Source organism: Carassius auratus, chromosome 16, assembly GCF_003368295.1.
Source record: "Carassius auratus strain Wakin chromosome 16, ASM336829v1, whole genome shotgun sequence".
In the NCBI taxonomy this organism is placed as follows: Eukaryota; Metazoa; Chordata; class Actinopteri; order Cypriniformes; family Cyprinidae; genus Carassius; species Carassius auratus.
In genome coordinates, this window is record NC_039258.1 from 19,117,995 (window position 1) to 19,139,263 (window position 21,269).

The 21,269-nt window shown below is 41.2% G+C and overlaps 1 protein-coding gene across 2 annotated transcripts; it reads left to right on the top strand.

Annotated features, from left to right (window-relative positions):
• Positions 1-385: 385 nt before the first annotated feature.
• On the top strand, positions 386-9,742 carry flad1 (flavin adenine dinucleotide synthetase 1). Of its 2 annotated transcripts, none has more exons than XM_026284662.1 (8): positions 386-755; positions 1,827-2,056; positions 2,278-3,037; positions 3,172-3,319; positions 4,681-4,779; positions 5,286-5,475; positions 9,085-9,158; positions 9,248-9,742. In XM_026284662.1, the coding sequence occupies exons 2-8, from the start codon at positions 1,898-1,900 to the stop codon at positions 9,381-9,383; spliced, it is 1,566 nt and encodes a 521-aa protein (XP_026140447.1). In that variant the 5' UTR covers positions 386-755; positions 1,827-1,897; the 3' UTR covers positions 9,384-9,742. The 2 variants fall into 2 exon arrangements, with proteins under 2 accessions (XP_026140447.1, XP_026140448.1); XM_026284663.1 differs by having other exon boundaries at positions 1,904-2,056.
• Positions 9,743-21,269: the final 11,527 nt, after the last annotated feature.

The window sequence follows — 21,269 nt, forward strand, 5'->3', positions numbered from 1 at the left end:
CTATAGTGTATTTAGTATGCTGTGTTTAGACTTCCGAAGTGAACATAATATTACACATGGCGTTTTCATTAAAAACTCACATTTAAATATTCGAAATATTGCTTTGTGTCAAAGCTGCTTTCAAGTGGTTATATGACTAACTGCAGAAGAAAACCACGCTGATTTTACATAAATCGTTTATCAATTGTTCAAAGAGACAATTAAATGTAGCATACACAATTTACATAGATAAATTGTGTTACATAGATAACATATTTTGTAAAGGATATCTGCAAGTCTGCTTTCACATCCCGGGGAAGTTCCGGCCCTCTTTACGCTGATTGGTTAGTTTATTAAGGAAGCAGTGCAACGTCTCGTATCGATTGGCCAAGAGACGTCACGTGAAAGGAAGAGTGCAACCAAGTGTTATTACTGATATGTAACTGGCGTAGTTAGGGTGAGTTCTCGACCCTGAGGACAGCTTTTAGAAAATAGTATCCCGATTCTGTATAATATATGCGTTTGCATTAGCTAGTATCAATGTTTACGGCTGGTTTGCTTATAGCTTATAGCTTTCACTACACGGGCATGCGTAACACTTGGGACCTCGTTCGTGTCAGTACCTTGAGATCATGGTGACTGTACAGTCTGACCACATGTAATCTAATCATTGTTTTGCCTGACTTATTCCTGAATGAGATTAGTGCTTCACTGAATAGTATTTATTTGGCAACGAAATCTGGACTAAACGCAGGATTCAGTTTCGTGCCTTCCAGGTAAACTATTCTGCCAACAAACGTGTGTTTTTGCTTAGGATAAATTAGACATTTCCATGCATATCCAGTTGCTTTGTTAAAACAGATAAGATAAATCAACTTGGATGAATATGCAGACACAAGAATGTTTTTTTTCTTCTTTTTTTTTTTTTTACTGTCATGCACTTTTCGTTTCTTTTTAAACGACCGTAATAAACTAATTTAGAAAAGGTGTTTTCAGGACTCTTAAAACTTCGCAATAAGTTATTTGTATTGTCTCAAATGTTCTGTTGATTTTTAACAATTAATGTTTTACCTTGCTCGTTTGTAGGGCTGCACAGTTTGGTCAGTTTTTCTGATGTGTGTGTGTGTGTGTGTAATATATTAAAATAATAATGTATTATCATCAAATCAAATGTTGCTGTTACAGTATTTCACTAGAAAAATATTATTTAAAGAAAACTTTTCATTTTTTATTTGACATCACTGCTGTAAAATTGCAACACTAATATGTATGGTGTAAATTTATTCATTTTCAGATGTTTAGAAAATTTTAAATACAAAAAAAAAAAAACAGGTCTTAAAGCCTCTGTTTGTTGACAAGTGCCTGTTTATAAGCACTTCTTATTGCAAGTTTGGACAGTTTGGTGCATATTGCCTTTTTAAATGCGTGTTATAAATAATCCAAAAACATTCAGAGGTGAGATTGTGTGAAACACATTTATCTTGAATCAAGATCCCGGAAACACAGGATCATGAACTGCTTGTGTGTAAATGAATGCCGTGCTAAACCCTGAAACATTTAGCGCTCGTATTTATTTAATTAGACTGGGTTTTGCCATTGAACCATCTCACAGTTTTGGTTTAATTACGATCAGCCATGGAGTCCTAAAGAGTTGTTTTTAACTGAAAGTACATTTTGGTTTCATGTTTATATATGTATATAGAAGATTAGAGATATTGAGAAATTTAGATTTGTCTTGAAAATAAACTCTTTTTTTTATAGTTTTAAAAGTCACATAAAGATGTTGACTTTTATTTAAAGATGTTTAAAAGTTTTATTGCTCAGACTTTTGTGCTTGTTCCCAACAGACCCTCTCCATCTGTCTCTTCCTTTTTTTTTTTTTTCTTTGCCTTTCTCCTGTGTCATCATTTTCATCTGAATGCAGCAGGCTTTGCCTCGGATTAGTAGAGTAGCTAAGAGGGTTCAGCGAATTGCAGCCCAAATCATCCCAATGGCTCAGAACTGCAATTCATCCTCCACGCAGAAAGACGGTGCTGTTACAGCAGCTATTCTCATCATAGGAGATGAGATCCTCAAGGTAATTTACTAAAGCTGTTAATTATAGTCACAATTAACAGTTTATCTTGTATATGTTCATATTTTTCTGACCGTTGATGGCTCTACTTGGATTTTTTATAACTTTTGTCCAACCATTGACACATGCAGGGAGGTTTCCACTAGGTCGCAATAAATTATCTTTTCTAGAATCATTAGAACGCAATATTTGAAAAACTTTTGGTTTGTGTGCTCACATTGCAGGGTCACACTGTTGACACTAACAGTGCCTTCTTGTGCCGTGGACTTCGCAAGCTTGGCGTCACCGTAGAGCGAATCACTGTGGTCCCTGATATCCAGGAAGTCATTGCTAAAGAAGTGGCACAGCTTTCCTCCTCTGTTACTCACCTCATCACATCCGGTGGCATTGGTCCCACCCATGACGATGTCACTTTCGAGAGTGTTGCTTTGGCATTTGGCGAAGGCCTGCATGCTCACCCTGAACTGACAAAACTAGTAGAGGGGTTCTTTGGCCCGGTCACTTCCAACAGTGCCCAAATGAAGCTGGCCATGGTTCCCATTTCTGCCAAACTCAATTTTGGCATAGACCCTCAGACAGGCCAGCGAAATCGCTTCCCACTAGTCAGTGTCCGCAATGTATATATATTTCCTGGCATCCCCTCTCTGCTGGAAAAATCTTTCAGTGGCCTTACCCATCTGTTTTCAGGTTCTGGTACCACCTTTCACACCCGTGAGGTGTTTGTGAATGCGGATGAGACCGATATCGCCCAGTGTCTAACAAAACTGCAGGCAGGTTGGGGCAAGCGTGTCTCTCTGGGCTCTTACCCAGACTGGCTTAGTAATTATCACCGCGTCCGATTGGTTTTGGACTCTGACAGTGCAGAAGAGGTGGAACGGGCAAGAACTCAACTGATAGAAGAGCTGCCTGAAGGATCCGTGGTTCCTCTTGTCACGGACCCAGTGTCAGTCGCAGCTGAAGAGGTGTACGCACTCTCGAAAAGTGGTGAGCTTCTTTATAACCATATTTGAGTGCTGTTGTTGGTGTCAGTTACATGTATTTGATCTTGACCAGTTTAAATCTCAGTTTAAATCAGTTGAAAGTTTCCTTGTTAAGCATGTATACCAAATATATTACAGAGACCGTGCTGGGGAAGAAAGTAGCTGCAGCATTGGGGACCATTGAGATGGCACTGGAGAAATACTCGACTAATGAAATCTGTGTTGGCTTCAATGGTGGCAAGGACTGCACAGCTCTACTGCATTTATATTATGCTGCTCTGAAATGGTAAGAAGACTAAAGTAAAGACAAAGTCTTGACCGAAAAGCCAGCATGTGACCAAATTAAATTACAGTTGGCATAATTTTGCATAGTATGCCTTTTTTTTAAAGGTGTAGGTCACCCAAAAATTGTGGATTCAAAAATTCTATTATCAGTTTCTTAGCCTCTAGTTATTCCAGTTTCTTGCTTCTGTTGAACACAAAAGAATGTTGGTAACCCAACAGTTGTTGGTATCCATTGACTTCTATAGTATGGAATAAAATAATGGAAGTCGATGACCACCAGCTTCTGTTTAGTTGCCAGCATTAATATAATGAATAAATGTTAACACGTATTAAATGTATTTAAATATTGTGGGAAGTGGGATGTCATGGCCTAGTGGTTAGAGAGTTTGACTCCTAACCCTAGGATTATGGGTTTGAGTCTTGGGCCGGCAAAACCACGACTGATGTGCCCTTGAACAAGGCACTGAACCCTCAACTGCTCACCAGGCACCGCAGCATAAATGATGCCCACTGCTCCGGGTGTGTTTTCACGGTTTGTGTGTGTTCACTGCTGTGTGTGCACTTTAGATGGGTTAAATGCAGAGCACGGTATGGGTCACCATACTTGGCAGTGTCACGTCACTTTCACTTTCTTTTTTTTAATAAAGAAGTAATCAAAACAAGTGGCATTTGTTTTTAAAGGTAAAGTTTACTCTAAAAATTAAAATTTGTCATCCTCATGTTGTTACAAACCTGTATGGCTTTCTTTATTTTGTTGAATACAAAATAACTTTTTCCCTCATGGGCTCCACCAAATCTACACTGACTTTAGTCGCTTGGACAACAAATAGACATTTTTCTAAATAAATGCTTTTATGTTCCATAGAAGAAGTAAAGCCATGTTTGGAAGTAAATGAAATGAACTATCCCTTTAGGACAGCACAAGCATACCTTCAAAAATTTTTACATGAATAGATGCTTGTTTTAAGTTCCGGTTGTCAAAAGCTAGTTACACATTCAGTTGAGAGATAAGTTCACTTCCAGAATAAAAATGTCCTAATGATTTACTCACCCCAGTGTCATCCAAGATGTTCATGTCTTACCTTCTTCAGTCCCAATGAAAGCAATTAATGTTTTTGAGGAAACCATTGCTAGATTTTTCTCTAAATAGTGGACTGCAATTTCAGAGGAGCTTAAAAAGGGTTCTACACGACCCCAGTAGAGGAATAAGGGTCTTATCTAGCAAAATCTGATCTGTATTTTTCTCAAAACAAAAAACAATTTGATATACATTTTAACCATAAATGCTCTTTTGCACCAACCTGAAGTTTCATATACATCCATCTCTCTCTCTCTCTCTCTCTCTCTTTCTCTCTCACTCAGGCGGTATCCAGATAGTAGAGACAAATTGAAAGCTCTTTACATTCGAATTGTCTCTCCTTTTCCCGAAATGGAGAGGTTTTTGCAGGATACAATCAAAAGGTAAGACAAGTTGCCTTAATAAAATTGTAGTACTGCAGTTATTTAAAGTAGGAGATAACAAATATCTGGAATGCTTTTTTTTCCTCCTGAGTAGGTAAATCACAGACTGGATTGTCTGGCATTTCTCCCAGAACTTTTTGCCTGCATCAGAAACCAGCATATGTAAACATATGATTTAGTTAGGTCTGATTCAGACAATTATTTTGACAACATTTCTGAATTGCACTTTTACGACTGTTACACAAATGTTAGAATCACCAGTCCTGCTTGTTTATCCACATATGATATGGGATCTGGCACCAGTTAGTAAGTGAAATGTCTTAACCAAATCACTTGAGTGAGACTTTCAAGGGAGATGTGCCATCTGTAAGCAGTAACAGCCTCTGACAAACCAGCTGCAGTCTGTTCCTTAACCGTGATGAGTGGAACATGGGCCCAGGCCTCATTAATTCATCAGTGTCCATCAAAGCTTCATAGGTGTAATTATTTGGCACTCTCTTCTATAGATATGACCTGGAGCTGTTCTCAGTGGAGGGCAGTATTCAGCAGGCTCTGCATGAGGTCCGGGAAAGGAGGCCAGATCTACAGGCTGTTCTGATGGGAACGAGACGGACCGACCCTTACTCGCTCACACTGACACCCCTCTGTCCCACAGACCCTGGCTGGCCGGAATACATGAGGGTCAACCCACTGCTGGTGAGGGGGAATCAATATATATATATATATGTGCTGCTTAATAGAACTTTTTTTTTATACTGACTCAAACTTTAGTTTTGAATGTTAAAGTTACATTTTAAAAAAAAGTATCTTCCACTTTATTACATGTTAAAGCGTTAGTTCACCCAAAAATGTAAATTCTGTCATTAATAACTCGCCCTCAGGCGTTCCAAACCTGTGAGACCATCATTCATCTTCGGACCATCATTCATCTTCGGAACACAAATTAAGATATTTTTGATGCAATCGGATAGCTCTCTGACCCTTCATAAACAGCAGCACAGCTGTAATGTTCCCAGGTCCAGAAATGTAGCAAAGAAATATGCAAATTAGTCCATGTGACCTCAGGGGTTCAACCATAATTTTATGAAGCTGTGAGAAAACTTTTTTTTTTCTTTTTTCTTTGTGCAAAGAAAACAAAACAAAAACAAAAATAATGACTCCATTCCACAGCTCTTCTTCTCCTCATCCCGTCTGCAGCAGCGTGCTGCCATTATGAAGAGAGTATCACGAGAGTATGTGCTTGCTTCTGCATCATGTAAACGATGCATACGTGCATACATAAGTGATCAATTAAGTGATTGGGTTTCAGTGTGTGTTTAAGATTTTATTTCGGATTTGATGTTCTGACATGCACACACTACAGAAATACATAACAGAATTTTCCTGCTGGTTTAAGAAATGCATACTAGCCATTCTCCTGCTACTTGTCTTTGTTTTAAAAAGCAGACTAAATATTTATATATTTCGGGAGACGACAAACACATGAAGCTTTGTACTGCTCTGCTTATATTTATCAAGCAGTAAAGCCCTTCCTGTGCCCAAAAGAAGTCTTTCGGTGCAATCCGTAGACCACAGCAGAGCAGCGAGAGCGGACTCAAACAGAAACAGAGGACACTAGGTGTGTGTTTATCGATAGATTGTTAGAATATCTGTATCTGTGCAGTATCTTTGTTATAAATACAGTTTACAAAAGGTAACGGGAGCAATCGGTTTCGCTCCATTCACTGCTCATCACACCACAGCTGTTTCCTCCAGCCAAAATATAGCCCTTAACACATATGAACGCATACTTTAATTATACTTACCTTATATATACACTACTATGTAAAAGTCTTAGGCATGTTAGTATTTTCACCCCAAAGAATGGTGTTCGGACAGTTATTTATATATTTTGCTGTAGTGTGTCAGTAGAAAATATCAGTTTACATTTCCAAACATTCATTTTGCCATTATTTCTAATAATGATATAGTGAGATTTTTGAATGCACAAGCAGTCTGACAACAGCCACATGGAGATCTGATCTCACCATCATCAAATCAGTATGTTATTACATGAAGAAACGGATGAAATTGAAACGATGAAACTAAATCGAGAAGAACTGAGGTCATATGTCCAAGATGCTTGAAGAAACCTTTCTGCAAATCTACCTGAAAAACAATGTGCAAGTGCACCGAGGTCAAAAGCTGCTTTAAATGCAAAGGTTAATTGATAAATAAAATCCATTTATAAAAATATTTTTGAAAGCATTCTTACTTTACAGCATATTTACACAAGTGCCTAAAACTTCTCACAGTATTAAAGGCAGGATTCTTAGAATTTGCTACAGTTCTTCTGGATTTAGTTTTTCCCAGTTTCATCTTTTTCTTCATGTAATCACAGACAGTTTCGATGATGGTGAGATCAGATCTCTGTGTGGAGCACCAGCTGTTTTCAGACTTCTTGTGCATTTGAAAATCTCACTAGATTATTAAAAAAAATAATGGCAAAATGAATGTTTGGAAATTTAAACTAATATTTCCTTCTGACAAACTACAGCAAAATATATAAATAACTAGCTTAAAGCTGCAGTAGGGAACTTTTGACGCTCTAGCGGTTAAAAAAACAGAACTGCTTGCGTCTTGCGGAAGAACATTGTAGCCGGAGCTACTTCTCTCTGTTTATGTCTATGAAGAATCACAAAGGTACTGGGTTACTCCGCCGCGGTATCCCCGAAGCAATCTAAAATAGTCTGAATATAAACACTTATTATAGGTGCACCCTAGTGATTCAGGACAAGCTAAAAACACGGTTTGGAAAATGGATTCATGGTGTACTCGCTTATTATGTTCATTTTTCTACATTTTGAACACAAACAAAGTTATGGACCGCAGTTCTGATTGGTTGTTTTTTACCGGGAGCGATGGAGTTCCTGCAAATGGCAATAGGACCACTGGGAGGAGCCAGAGGAGCTTGATTTTTTTCACAGATTATCTGTCTCATATTCTACTGTCAGGACATAATGACAGGTTTAATAAATATGTAATATTTTTTTACAAAAGTTCCCTACAGCACCTTTAAAACCCTTTTTTTGGGGTGAAAATACTAATGTGATTAAGACTTTTGCACAGTACTGTACTTTACAAATGACATCGTTGCTACTTTGAAAAGAATGAGCATACAGTAATTCACAGATCTGATTAAAGACAGTGACAGAGATCACTCATTTTAACTAAATATCAGAGTGATTGACCGAGATACAGGGAAACATTATGTGTGGTTTTGTATTAAACAATGACCCAGATAATGAAAGACATTTATTAGCCTTAGAGTAAGGGAAGCTTGGGAAATGAGATTCAAGGACCGTGTGAAAGCTATGGATTTATTTTAAATATTTCTAATGTTCTTTAATGTTATCCATAGTTTTTTTGTGGCTCTTTTTTGTTTTGTTTTTTAAGTATCGGTTCAGACACTGTTTAGGCACCATAACCCTTTTAAAAGAATCGAAATGGCACCGGTATCGAAAAAAAAACAGTCGATACCCAACCATGTTTATGATGCATTTCTGACACTTATGATTCAACAACAACAGCTTGTTCTATGTTGATACGTCATTTTTGCATCATTACACAACACATCACACTTTCCAGTTTGTGTTTTCTATCCTTTCAAGTGTATACATGTCCTGAACGGATTGAAAACGTTTAAACCAACCCCCTTACAATCTAAAATTAATTTAGAATCTGACTTTGTCAAATTCGTTGTAATTGATGTGGTTACATTTAACTTTGTAAGTTTTTATTTCTTGATTATTATATCTAAAAGAAGTTGAATTTGGTACTTTGTTTTATTTCACAAAATTATATATTAAAATACAATTATATTATTATTAGTAGTAGTAGTATTATATTTTATAACATAATACAAAAAAGTACCCATATGTATATATGTGTGTGTGTGTGTGTGTGTGTGTATACACGTATAATTACAGAGACCAACAAAAAAGATGCAAAAAAGAAACAAAACGCAGGTTTCCACCTATCTTCCCACCATTCCTGTAGTGTCTAAACTGACTCCACAGTCAGTAAATCACTGTCATGTCTCCCACTCACTCTCATGTAAGCTGGCAGCAGAAACAGGCGAGAGATGGTGAATGATGATGAATGAGGCTCTCCAGGATCATTACACAGCAGCTCCCTCGTCCCAATCAGTGGCGCTTATGTAAAAGACACGGCAGTACAGCATGTTCTCAGAATAACAAATGACCCCGGATCCTTGTTACTTCTGAATGTTTGCTTCATATCCTCCATCTCTTTCCCTGTCTGTAGGAATGGACATATCATGACATCTGGTCTTTCCTCAGAACCCTGTATGTGCCCTACTGTATTCTGTATGACAAAGGGTGAGGTGCTTCTCTTCACAATCGGTCTCACTCATTAAATTAGATTATCTTCATGGTTTGCTTATGCTGTTATCTATATTTCCTCATAGATACACTTCTTTAGGCAGTATGGATAACACATGCAGGAATCCATCTCTTAAGGTGGTGGACGAGAGAGGGGTGTCTCGCTACAAACCTGCCTACAAGCTGGAAAATGAGGAGGAGGAGCGCAACTCAAGGGCCTGACTGACATCTTAGACATCTTTCCTTTTTTATTTTTATTAGAGGCAATCAATGACACATGCAACTACACATGCTTAACATTTTTAAGAAAGATCTGAATCTAAACTACCCTCTCAGAAACAGTTCTTGAAAAAACTTGTGGTTTGTTTGCTTAATACTGTCTATCTATTTTGGTGTGTAGAAAAGTGAGAAATGTAACTATGCTGTTTTTAAGAATTATATTAAAACAGTAGCCTATAAAAGTGTGTTTATCCAAGCTAGAGGCAATCTAAGACCAAGCTCCTCCATCTAGACATTTGTCAGTGTTCTTGTAACGAGAATCGATGCAGTGTTTTGTCATAAAGCGACTGTTACACCTCTGATTACCAGCGTCACCATCATCTTTTATGTTTCAGGCAATTGCACTTTTGCTTTAATTCTTAGACTATTTAATAAGAATAATTACTTTTTTAATAGCTAGAAATGGCATCAGTGTGTAATTAATGGAAATAAATAGAAAGATTTGTTAATTTTGTGCACACAAGTCAAAGAAGCCCCTTATGGGCTAGAGCTTCAAGGATGGATAGATGAATGGATAAATAATTAGGGTGAAATAAGGGTGATGGTACATAAGGTCAAATACAGTATAACTATACAGAATTTATTATAATTAATTTGTTATTTTCTTACCTAATGAATGGGGAAAAAAACTTGTTTAGCTAAGTCCTAGCTGTAATGCCCTCAATGGTGTGACATCATATACAGGTGCTGGCAATATAATTAGAATATCATTATTTATTTCACTAATTTCATTCAAAAAGTGAAACTTGTATATTAAATTAATTCATTACACACAGACTGATATGATTCAAATGTTTATTTCTTTTAGTTTTGATAATTATAACTGACAACTAAGGAAAATCCCAAATTCAGTATCTCTGAAAATTTGAATATTACTTAAGACCAATACAAAGAAAGGATTTTTAGAAATGTATGAACATGAAAAATTTGTACAGCAGGTCTGGCATATCGCATCTTCCTCTTCACAATACCCCATAGATTTTCTATGGGGTTAAGGTCAGGCAAGTTTGTTGAATAATTAAGAACAGGGATACTATGGTCTTAAACAGACTCTGGGATCCTAATTTCCAAAGGAAATGCAAAATTTACTTTCATCAGAGAACATTATTTTGGACCACTCAGCAGCAGTCCAGTTCTTTTTGATGTGAGATGCTTCTGATGCTGTCTATTGTTCAAGAGTGGCTTGACACAAGGAATGGGACAGCTAAAACCCATGTCTTGAATACATCTGTGTGTAGTGCTTCTTGAAGCACTGATTCCAACTGCAGTCAACTCTTTGTGTATCTCCCCCACATTTTTGAATGGGTTTTGTTTCACAATCCTCTCCAGGGTGCGTTTATCCCTATTGCTTGTACACTTTTTTTCTACCACATCTTTTCCTTCCCTTCGCCTCTCTATTACTGTGCTTGGACACAGAGCTCTGTGAACAGTCAGCCTCTTTTGCAATGACCCTTTTGTGTCTTGCCCTCCTTCTGCAAGGTGTCAGCAGTCTTCCCCGTGATTGTGTAGCCTACAGTACTAGACTGAGAGACCATTTAAAAGGCCTTTGCAGGTGTTGTAAGTTAATTAGCTGATTAGAGTGTGGCACCAGGTGTCTTCAATACTGAACCTTTTCACAATATTCAAATTTCCTGAGATACTGAATTTGGGATTATCCTTAGTTGTCAGTTATAATCATAACAATTTAAATAAAGAAACATTTGAAATATATCAGTCTGTGTGTAATTAATTGATAAAATGTACTAGTTTCACTCTTTGAATGTGTAGCATCTATAAGTGCTGCAATTATAAATCAGAATATTGTACCAGTACCAGAAGGTTCTAGTTTTGCTCAAGGAGGAAAAGGTAAAGTTCAATGATACACAGAGTCAAGGCTGCAGTGCAATTGTATTACATATAGAACAACAAGTATTTACAATATTTACACGTGCACATAGGAAGTTTCCAGTTCAAATAGATTAATGAACATACAACAATTCAGCATTTGGTAAAGCATAATAACAAAAAAAGGTGCATAAAGCCACAGCAGTTCACAACACACAGCCCTCAAGACAGGCAGAGTCCAAGGGGTCCATAACGGAACAGTTCATAATCTCAGTATTGATGTATAGAGAATCCCCAAAAGGTTTGTGCAAATGTCTCTAAGGGTGTGTGTGCAGGTGTATCAATTAACAGCTGCAGCACCTCCTACCACGCCGATAGATGAATGCATCCCAAAGCATCAGTTTTTGGGCCTAGTGGCTCGCCATCAATGCACAGAACCTGGCCTGTACGAACAGGACCAATTAATACATCACTCTGGTTCCAAGCATCTCAACTATTAATCATCATAACCATAATACAATAAAGTCATCATATTATCATAATCTCAATTAATTTGTTCCATGTACATTCTTCAAATTAAATCCTGCATATAGCAATATAAATAATTTAACAATCAACAAGAATACTCTTATAAATAGACAATATCAATACATATCATCAAAATGCATTTCAGAATCAAAAAGGGTAGTTGACAACTTCATAATACAACAATATTTAGCTTAATGTATAACTCAGTTAAATAGGCACTATATATATATATATATATATATATATATATACACACACACACACACACACACCGTCAGACTCAGTATAATTAAAGTACAGCCAGCGACAGCACCGACTATCCGATCCATATACACATACAATACACTAGTATTAGCACCGTATAACAATGACAACTCACCAGTTCCTGTGTCATTAAGTCACTCAACAGCAGTCAAAAAGGTAAGGGCAATCTAAAAGGTTGACATACATAATTTAAACCAGGAGTTAAATTAATGAAATGTTTTACCGACTGACCGCCCACCTACAGCAGCTCAACACACCAGCTCCCGCCCCGCGCACACACACCAAACAACAGCGCGCGGCCATATTTAAAGGGAAATGACGCAACCCTCTGTTTCAAGTCTCGCGACACTTCGCGAAGTCCCGCGACACCCCGCGAACACAGAGGGAACCGCAAATAAGGAGAATACACCTGGCAAGATAGACTGCGGTCAAGCCAGCCGCCAAGTAGAAAAGCACGGTCAATCTAGCCGCCACGTTATTTCCAGGGTCGCATATAAACTGCGTATTACGGTAATACCGTCAGAGAACTGATCTGAATGGAGTGCTCTTCCAGCGAACGCTACTTTTTCCCCCAACACACAGTCGGTTACTGTCTGATGCTGAATATCAAAATAAAAACCCTCTAATACTCATATTACAAAATAAGAACATATGAGAACATAAGAATGCTTGCTGCATCTCTACATTCGAAAAGCTATACAAATAAAAGTTCTAGAATGCACAGACTGGTTCCACCTCAGACAGACAGTACAGTGTCAGCTTCATGCTGCTGCTTCTACTTTCAAATATCTATAAAAATAAAAGTTATAGATTGCACAGACCACTTTCACCTCAGATTGAGAGTACACCTTGCCACAATGTGAGCTGCATCGTTTCAGGACAGTCTGATGTGGAATTACAAAATAAGAGCCTCCCAAATCTCATAAACAAGCTTCTGCATCTCTACTTTCAAAAATCTATAAAAACAAATGTTATAGATTGCACAGACCACTTTCACCTCAGATTGAGAGTACACCTTGCCACAGCAGAGGTGTCAAGTAACGAAGTACAAATACTTCGTTACTGTACTTAAGTAGAAATTTGGGGTATCTATACTTTACTTGAGTGATTATTTTTCAGCCGACTTTTTACTTCCACTCCTTACATTTTCAGGCAAGTATCTGTACTTTCTACTCCTTACATTTTAAAAATAGCTTCGTTACTGCTATTTCATTTCGGCTTGTTTTCATTCCGGCTTGTCATCATTAAAAAAAAAAAAAAAAAAAAAAAACCTATCCAGATAAATCGCGCCATCCGGATGGAGTGAATTTGATTGTGGTTGGATGATAAGTATAAACATATACCATTCCGACACCCTATTGGTCTGTACGCGATCCATCGCACCTGCATCATGTGACAAATCGCATCACAGTCCAGCCAGGACATAGACAGTTTTGGGTTCGTTTATCAAAAAATATATTTCTTAAAAGTAGGGTTGGGTATGGAACCGGTATCCGATCGCCTCAGAGTCAGTCCGCTTAAATTTCATATGAAACCAGCGTCAGACCGGTCTCCTCCCGTCTTTCAGCGCGCTCTTCAATCCGCAGAGGCGCAGACCGCGAACGGAGCAGCGCATGCGCACTTAAACAAACAGAGGACTCAAGGTGTGTGTTTATCGATAGATTGTTAGAATATCCATATCTGTGCAGTTCTTTGTCATAAATACAGTTTACAAAAGGTCACGAGGTAGCAGTCGGTTTCTCATCTGTAAAGTTTTCGCTCATCACACCACAGCCGTTTCCTCCAGCGAAAATCTAGCCCTTAACACATATGAACGAACACATACTATAATTACACTTACTTAAATATACTTAATTTAATCATACGGACTTTATACATACACTACTGTGCAAAAGTCTTAGACACGTTAGTATTTTCACTTAAAAGAATGGTGTTCGGACAGTTATTTATATATTTTGCTGTAGTGTGTCAGTATAAAATATCAGTTTACATTTCCTAACATTAATTTTGCCGTTGTCAAACTGCTTGTGCATTCAAAATCGCACTAGATTATTATTAAAATTAATGGCAAACTGATATTTCCAACTGACACACTACAGCAAAAGATATAAATAACTGGCTTAAAACCCTTTTTGGGGAGAAAATACTCATTTTTCCATAAGACTTTTGCACAGTACTGTATTTTAAAAACGACATTGTTGCTACTTTATAAAGAATGAGCATACAGTAATTCACAGAACTGATTTAAGACAGTGACAGACAGCACTCATCTTAACTAAATATCAGAGTGAGTGACAGAGATACAGTAGAAACATTATGTGTGGTTTTGTATTAAATAATGACCCAGATTGTGAAATACATTTATTAGCCTTAGATTAAGGGAAGCACAACTTGCACAACAAGCTATGGATTTATTTAAAATATTTGTAATGTTCTTTAAAGTTATCCATAGTTTTTTTGTGGTTCTTTTTTTTAAAGTATCGGTTCAGGCACCGTTTAGGAGCCGGTACCGTTTTAAAAGTATTGAAAAGGCACTGGACCCTACTTAAAACTTATTATTTCTCACTGGCTCAATTTCCAAATGAGTGCTTTTTCTTCGTCCTCCACAAATTAAGCTTCTGTAGGTAGTTTGGTAGCGAGACGTTTTAATAAATTAGCGTTTTCGATTGACGATGCGATTGACAATGTTGTGATAAGTAGGCTATACCAACTTTGTAACTCGTTACCCCCCCGAACACTGGACATAGCAGACGTATGTACCAAATACAGGAAGCTATCAATCAAGAAGGTATCAGGATTATGACTTCTTTTTCAGTTTTAGTTTTTGATTAATCACTTGGATTAATCATTCATTTTGACAGCACTATAATGTTTACTGTAAATAGACAACCATACAAGTGTAATTGTTACTAAGCCTGCACCAATGTTCTTGTCCATTGCCCTCGCAGATTCCTGCAGCTAATCATGGATGTACATAAACATTCCATTAAAAGTTATTGATGACAAGCCTCTGAAGTTTGACTTTTTGCACCATAACAATACTTATTGGCAACTAGTCATCATATCTCTAGTCCTTTAATGTATTTGCATTGTACTAAAGTGCGTTCATTTTAAATGGGCATATATGCGGCTAAGGAAGACCTGAAGGTTGAAACGTTGCTTGATTAAATTCCTCTGGAGCAGTAGTTTTCAGTGTTCAGACTTCACTTCTTTATTTGTCTATATCATTTAGTTGTCTTGCTCCTGTGTCCTAATTGGATGTTTGGGATGTGCACACCATTTTTGTATTTTCATATATGCGGCTGAAACAGGAAGCCTAGTGCATCCCAAATTTTTCAACATGAACATTTTAATATAACATTATAGTCATTATGGCCTATGGCCTTTAGAAAAATGTTTTTTGAGGTGGTGGGGTAGTACACAATAGGCCCCTGTGGTGCGGCCTAAGCTTTTGTTCTTAATGGCATTTTTTTCCCCTTATATTCCTTTTACTTTTATACTTTAAGTAGTTTTTTAAACCAGTACTTTTACACTTTTACTTGAGTAAAAAGCTTGAGTTGATACTTCAACTTCTACAAAAGTCTATTTAAACCCTAGTATCTATACTTCTACTTGAGTAATGAATGCCAGTACTTTTGACACCACTGCCACAATGTCAGCTGCATCGTTTCAGGACAGTCTGATGTGTAATTACAAAATAAAAGCCTCCCAAATCTCATAAAAAAGCTGCTGCATCTCTACTTTCAAAAATAAAAAAAAATAAAAGTTATATATTGCACAGACCACTTTCACCTCAGATTGAGAGTACACCTTGCCACAATGTCAGCTGCATCGTTTCAGGACTGTCTGATGTGTAATTACAAAATAAGAGCCCCCCAAATATCATAAATGAGATGCTGCATCTCTACATTCCCATTTATTTTATTACACCTTGCCGCAATGTCAGCTGCATCGTTTCAGGACAGTCTGATTTGAAATTACAAAATAAGAGCCTCCCAAATCTCATAAACAAGCTTCTGCATCTCTACTTTCAAAAATCTATAAAAGGCTTTTATTTTGTAATCTCACATCAGACCGTCCTGAAACGGTGCATCTGACATTGTGGCAAGGTGTACTCTCAATCTGAGGTGAAAGTGGCCTGTGCAATCTATAACCTTTTTTTAATATACATTTTTGAAAGTAGAGATGCAGCAGTTTTTTTTTTTAGATGTGGGAGGCTTTTATTTTGTAATTCCACATCAGACTGTCCTGAAACGATGCATCTGACATTGTGGCAAGGTGTACTCTCAATCTGAGGTGAAAGTGGCCTGTGCAATCTATAAATGTTCTTCATATATAATTTTCAAAGTAGATCTGAAGCAGCTTGTTTATGAGATTTGAAAGGCTCTTATTTTGTAATTACACATCAGACCGTCCTGAAACGATGCAGCTGACATTTTGGCTAGGTGTACTCTAAATCTGTGGTGAAAGTGGCCTGTGCAATAAATAATGTTTTAAAATATATAATTTGAAAGTAGAGATGCTGCTGTGATGGATATTGAAGAGAGAGGACTCAAATGCGAGGGCAAAATGACAGTCTTTAATCAAACAAAGGAAAGCCACAGGAAAATCCAACTAAGGAGTACAAAGATGAGAACCAAGGAAGACCCGAAGGCTGGGTTTAACTAACACAGGAAACCTCTGTGGCTGGAACGACCAGAAGGCTGGCGAGGTAGAGGCTTGACCGGGCTCAGGGGAGAGCCGGGGATCGGAGCTCGCAGAGCGGGGCGGTCGCGGCGTAGAACAGCAGGTAAGGTTCTGTGGGGTGCAATGGGTGAGCACAGAGATGTACAAGTAATGATAGCAGACAACTAACTTCACCCCGACTAGACAGGACAGGACAGGACGAGACCAATTGCTAACATGGATGCCAAAGGCAACGGCTTCATACGGAAATAACAATCTGACAAAGAGACAAGGGAACGAGAGGGTAGAAGTAGCCCAAATAACGAGGCAAGATGAGAACCAGGTGGAGGGGAAATTATCTTAATGAGAAGTGAAGACAGCTGTGACACAGAAGCGAAGAGCGAGGGAGACAAGAGGGGATAAACCAGCAGGGGGAGACAGAGAGAGAAAAAGAGAGAGATAGAGACAGGATCATGACAAGACCATGACAGTACCCTCTCCTCAAAGAGCGCCTCCAGGCGCTCCAGCGGGGAAATGCTGGCGAGACCGGAGGAAATCATCAATGAGCGAGGGGTCCAGGATATCCTTAGGGGAGACCCAACTCCTCTCCTCAGGACCATACCCCTGCCAATCGACTAAATATTGGTGTCCACGACCCCGACGCCGCCTATCTATGATCCTGCGGACGGTGAAGACCGGGAAGTCTTCGATACGAACGGCAGAGAAGGACATGGGAGGGGGGGAGCGAGAGGCCGGTTTAATGCAGGAGACGTGAAACACCGGGTGAACACGACGAAGATTCTGCGGCAACCGGAGTTTGACGGCGACAGGGTTAACGATCTTGATAATGCGGAACGGCCCGATGAAGCGGGGGGCCAGTTTACGGGAGTCAGACTGGAGGGGTAAATTAGATGTAGAAAGCCAAACCTTCTGACCCGCGACATAGCGAGGACTTTTGACACGCGATCTATTAGCAGCCACGCACATGCGTCTCTTAGAACGACAAAGTGCGGATCTCACCCTCTTCCAGGTTCGTTTACAGCGATTGATAAAGGTCTGAACGGACGGGCAGTGAGAATCGGTCTCTTGGGATGAAAATAAGGGCGGTTGATAACCGAGGCAGCACTGAAAGGGAGAGATACCTGAGGCCGAGGAAGGGAGGGAATTATGAGCATACTCAGCCCAGGAAAGCTGTTCGGCCCAAGACGAGGGATTGCGAAAGGCTAGACTGCGGAGCATGCGGGCAACAATCTGATTGGCTCGCTCGGCCTGGCCATTAGTCTGGGGGTGAAAACCCGAGGAAAGGCTAGCAGTGGCACCTATGAGACGGCAAAATTCTTTCCAGAACTGCGAGGCGAATTGCGGACCCCTTTCGGACACGACGTCGGTGGGCAACCCGTGATACTTAAACACATTATCAATCATAATCTGGGCCGTTTCCTTAGCAGAGGGCAGTTTGGTAAGAGGAATGAAGTGCGCCGGTTTTGAGAAGCGGTCGACTACCGTCAGGATGACAGTCTTACCGGCTGAGGGCGGAAGACCGGTGATAAAGTCGAGAGCTATATGGGACCACGGGCGAGAGGGAACAGGTAGCGGTCGGAGGAGACCAGCAGGCGGAGAGTTGCCCGCTTTGGTCTGGGCACAAACAGAGCAGGCAGCGATAAAACGGCGCGCATCACGTTCTAAAGAGGGCCACCAGAAACGCTGGCGGATAAATGCGACAGTACCTCGAGCACCGGGACGAACCGCTAGTCTAGAGGAATGGGCCCATTGAAGAACCGCTAATCGTGTGGGAACAGGGACAAAGAGGCTGCCCCTAGGGCAGTTACGGGGAGTAGCGACGTGAGAGAGAGCGCGTTTAACCTGTCTCTCGATCCCCCAGACCGTAGCCCCCACCACCCGACCGGAAGGAATAATCTCCTCTCGGGGGGTGCGGCCGATCGAGGGATCGAAAAGTCGAGACAACGCGTCTGGTTTACCGTTCTTAGAGCCCGGACGGTATGAAATGACAAAATCAAAATGCGTAAAGAAAAGGGCCCAACGAGCCTGACGCGAGTTCAATCTCTTGGCGGAGCGAATGTATTCTAAATTGCGATGATCCGTCAAAACAATAAAAGGAACAGAGGAACCCTCTAACCACTGCCGCCACTCACCCAATGCCAGGCGGATGGCGAGGAGCTCACGATTCCCGACATCATAATTACGTTCAGCGGGGGAGAGGCGGTGGGAGAAGTACGCGCAAGGGTGTATCTTATTATCCGACGCTGACCGCTGGGAAAGAATGGCTCCCACCCCTACCTCGGAGGCATCGACCTCAACGATAAACTGTCTTGAGCTATCTGGAGTGCGGAGGATGGGTGCGGACGTAAAAAGGGTCTTAAGCCGGTCAAACGCCTCCTGCGCAGAACCGGACCAACCGAAACGAGATTTAACCGAAGTGAGGGCGGTGAGTGGCGCGGCTACCTGACTGAAGTTGCGTATAAAGCGGCGATAAAAATTAGCAAAACCGAGAAAGCGCTGTAGCGAGACACGAGACTCAGGGACGGGCCAATCGAGCACGGCCTGGACCTTGGTAGGGTCCATTCTGATCCCCTCTGCTGAGATAACGGAGCCTAAAAACGTTATAGACGAAGCATGAAAGGAGCACTTCTCGGCCTTAACAAAGAGTCGATTCTCAAGCAAACGTTGGAGAACACGGCGAACGTGCTGCACATGAATCTGGAGAGAGGGCGAAAAAATCAAAATGTCATCGAGATAGACAAAAACGAATAAATTGAGCATATCCCGAAGGACGTCATTGATCAGAGCTTGAAAGACAGCGGGGGCGTTAACCAATCCGAAGGGAAGGACCCTATACTCGAAGTGGCCGAGGGGCGTGTTAAAGGCGGTCTTCCACTCGTCCCCCTCCCGAATGCGTACGAGATGGTAAGCATTACGTAGGTCGAGCTTGGTAAAGACTTTTGCCCCCTGCAGGATATCAAAGGCTGAGGACATCAGTGGCAGGGGGTAACGATTCTTAACAGTGATGTCGTTCAGCCCCCGATAATCTATGCATGGGCGTAAAGAACCGTCTTTCTTCTTAACAAAAAAGAATCCGGCGCCGGCAGGCGACGAGGACGGAACGATTGTGCCGGCGCTGAGAGACTCAGATAAATAATTCTCTAAAGCCTCCCGTTCGGGAGCAGAAAGAGAATAGAGCCTACCCCGAGGGGGCGTGGTCCCCGGGCGGAGATCAATAGCGCAGTCATACGGACGGTGGGGCGGAAGAGACATGGCTCGAGAACGGCTGAAAACCCCTCGCAAATCGTGATACTGTCTCTTTATGGTTGCCAGAAACGGTTAGAGTTAATGGGATAGTCTGTTTCTGTACCCTAGGTAGGGCGCTGCCATCAAGGGCAAATAAAGAGGTGGAGTCTCTTAGCGGTGTGAGCGGAATACCTTGTTGGAGCGCCCACTTCTCATCCACAAAGTTTCCCTCGGCCCCAGAGTCGATCAAGGCCGCACAGGAGGCTGACGACCCCGCCCACTGGAGATGCGCTGGAAGCGTCGTGCAGGAAGTGGAAGGGGTGGTCTTAGTGGTAGCGCTCGCCAGTAACCCTCCTCCTACTGGCGAGCGTTGGCTTTTACAGGACACAAAAACACAAAGTGAGAGGCACTAGCACAGTACATGCAGAGGCGGTTAGAGATCCTCCTCTGACGCTCCTTAGGTGAAATACGCAGACCACCCAGCTGCATGGGTTCCGGTTCTGAGTGGGAGGGGTTGACTCGAGGTGGCGAGAAGAGACTCTCCTCTAGGCGATGAGCACGACGGCGCTGATCAAACCGTCTCTCCACCCGGATGGCCAGGTCGATAAGGTCGTCGAGCCGGGCGGGGATCTCACGGACGAGGACCTCGTCCCGCACCTCTGGAGACAAGCCCTCCAGGAAGCGAGCAGACAGTGCGGGTTGGTTCCACCCACAGGTGGTAGCGAGGGTCCGGAACTCAACGGAGAAATCCGGCACGGATCGTCTTCCCTGCCGGAGTGTGGAAAGCCGACGGGACGCCTCCTCTCCGTAGGCGGAGCGGTCGAAGACCCGGATCATCTCCTCCTTGAAGCGCTCAAAGGTTGAGATGCACTCTGCCTCCGTCTCCCAGTTGGCCGTTCCCCATTCGCGAGCCCGCCCGTGGAGGAGTGAAAGAACGAAAGCCACCTTGGCCCTCTCCTTAGCATATGTGACGGGCTGGAGCGAGAAAACCACCTCGCACTGGGTAAGGAAAGCGCGGCACTGGGTTGGCTCACCCAAATAGGCCGGAGGATTGTTTATCCGAGGCTCCGTCGGACCAGGAGGACAATAAGAGGCGGAAGGCTGGAGACGGAGGTTGTGGACCTGGCTGGACAGCTCAGACATCTGGGCGGCCAAAGAACGGACGGCATGTCGGGTAGCGGAGATGTCCTCCTCATGCCTCCCGAGGAGGACGCCCTGGTGCTCAACGGCGGTCTGGAACGGGCTGCCACTCGCTGAGTCCATCATATGGTCAGATTGTTCTGTGATGGATATTGAAGAGAG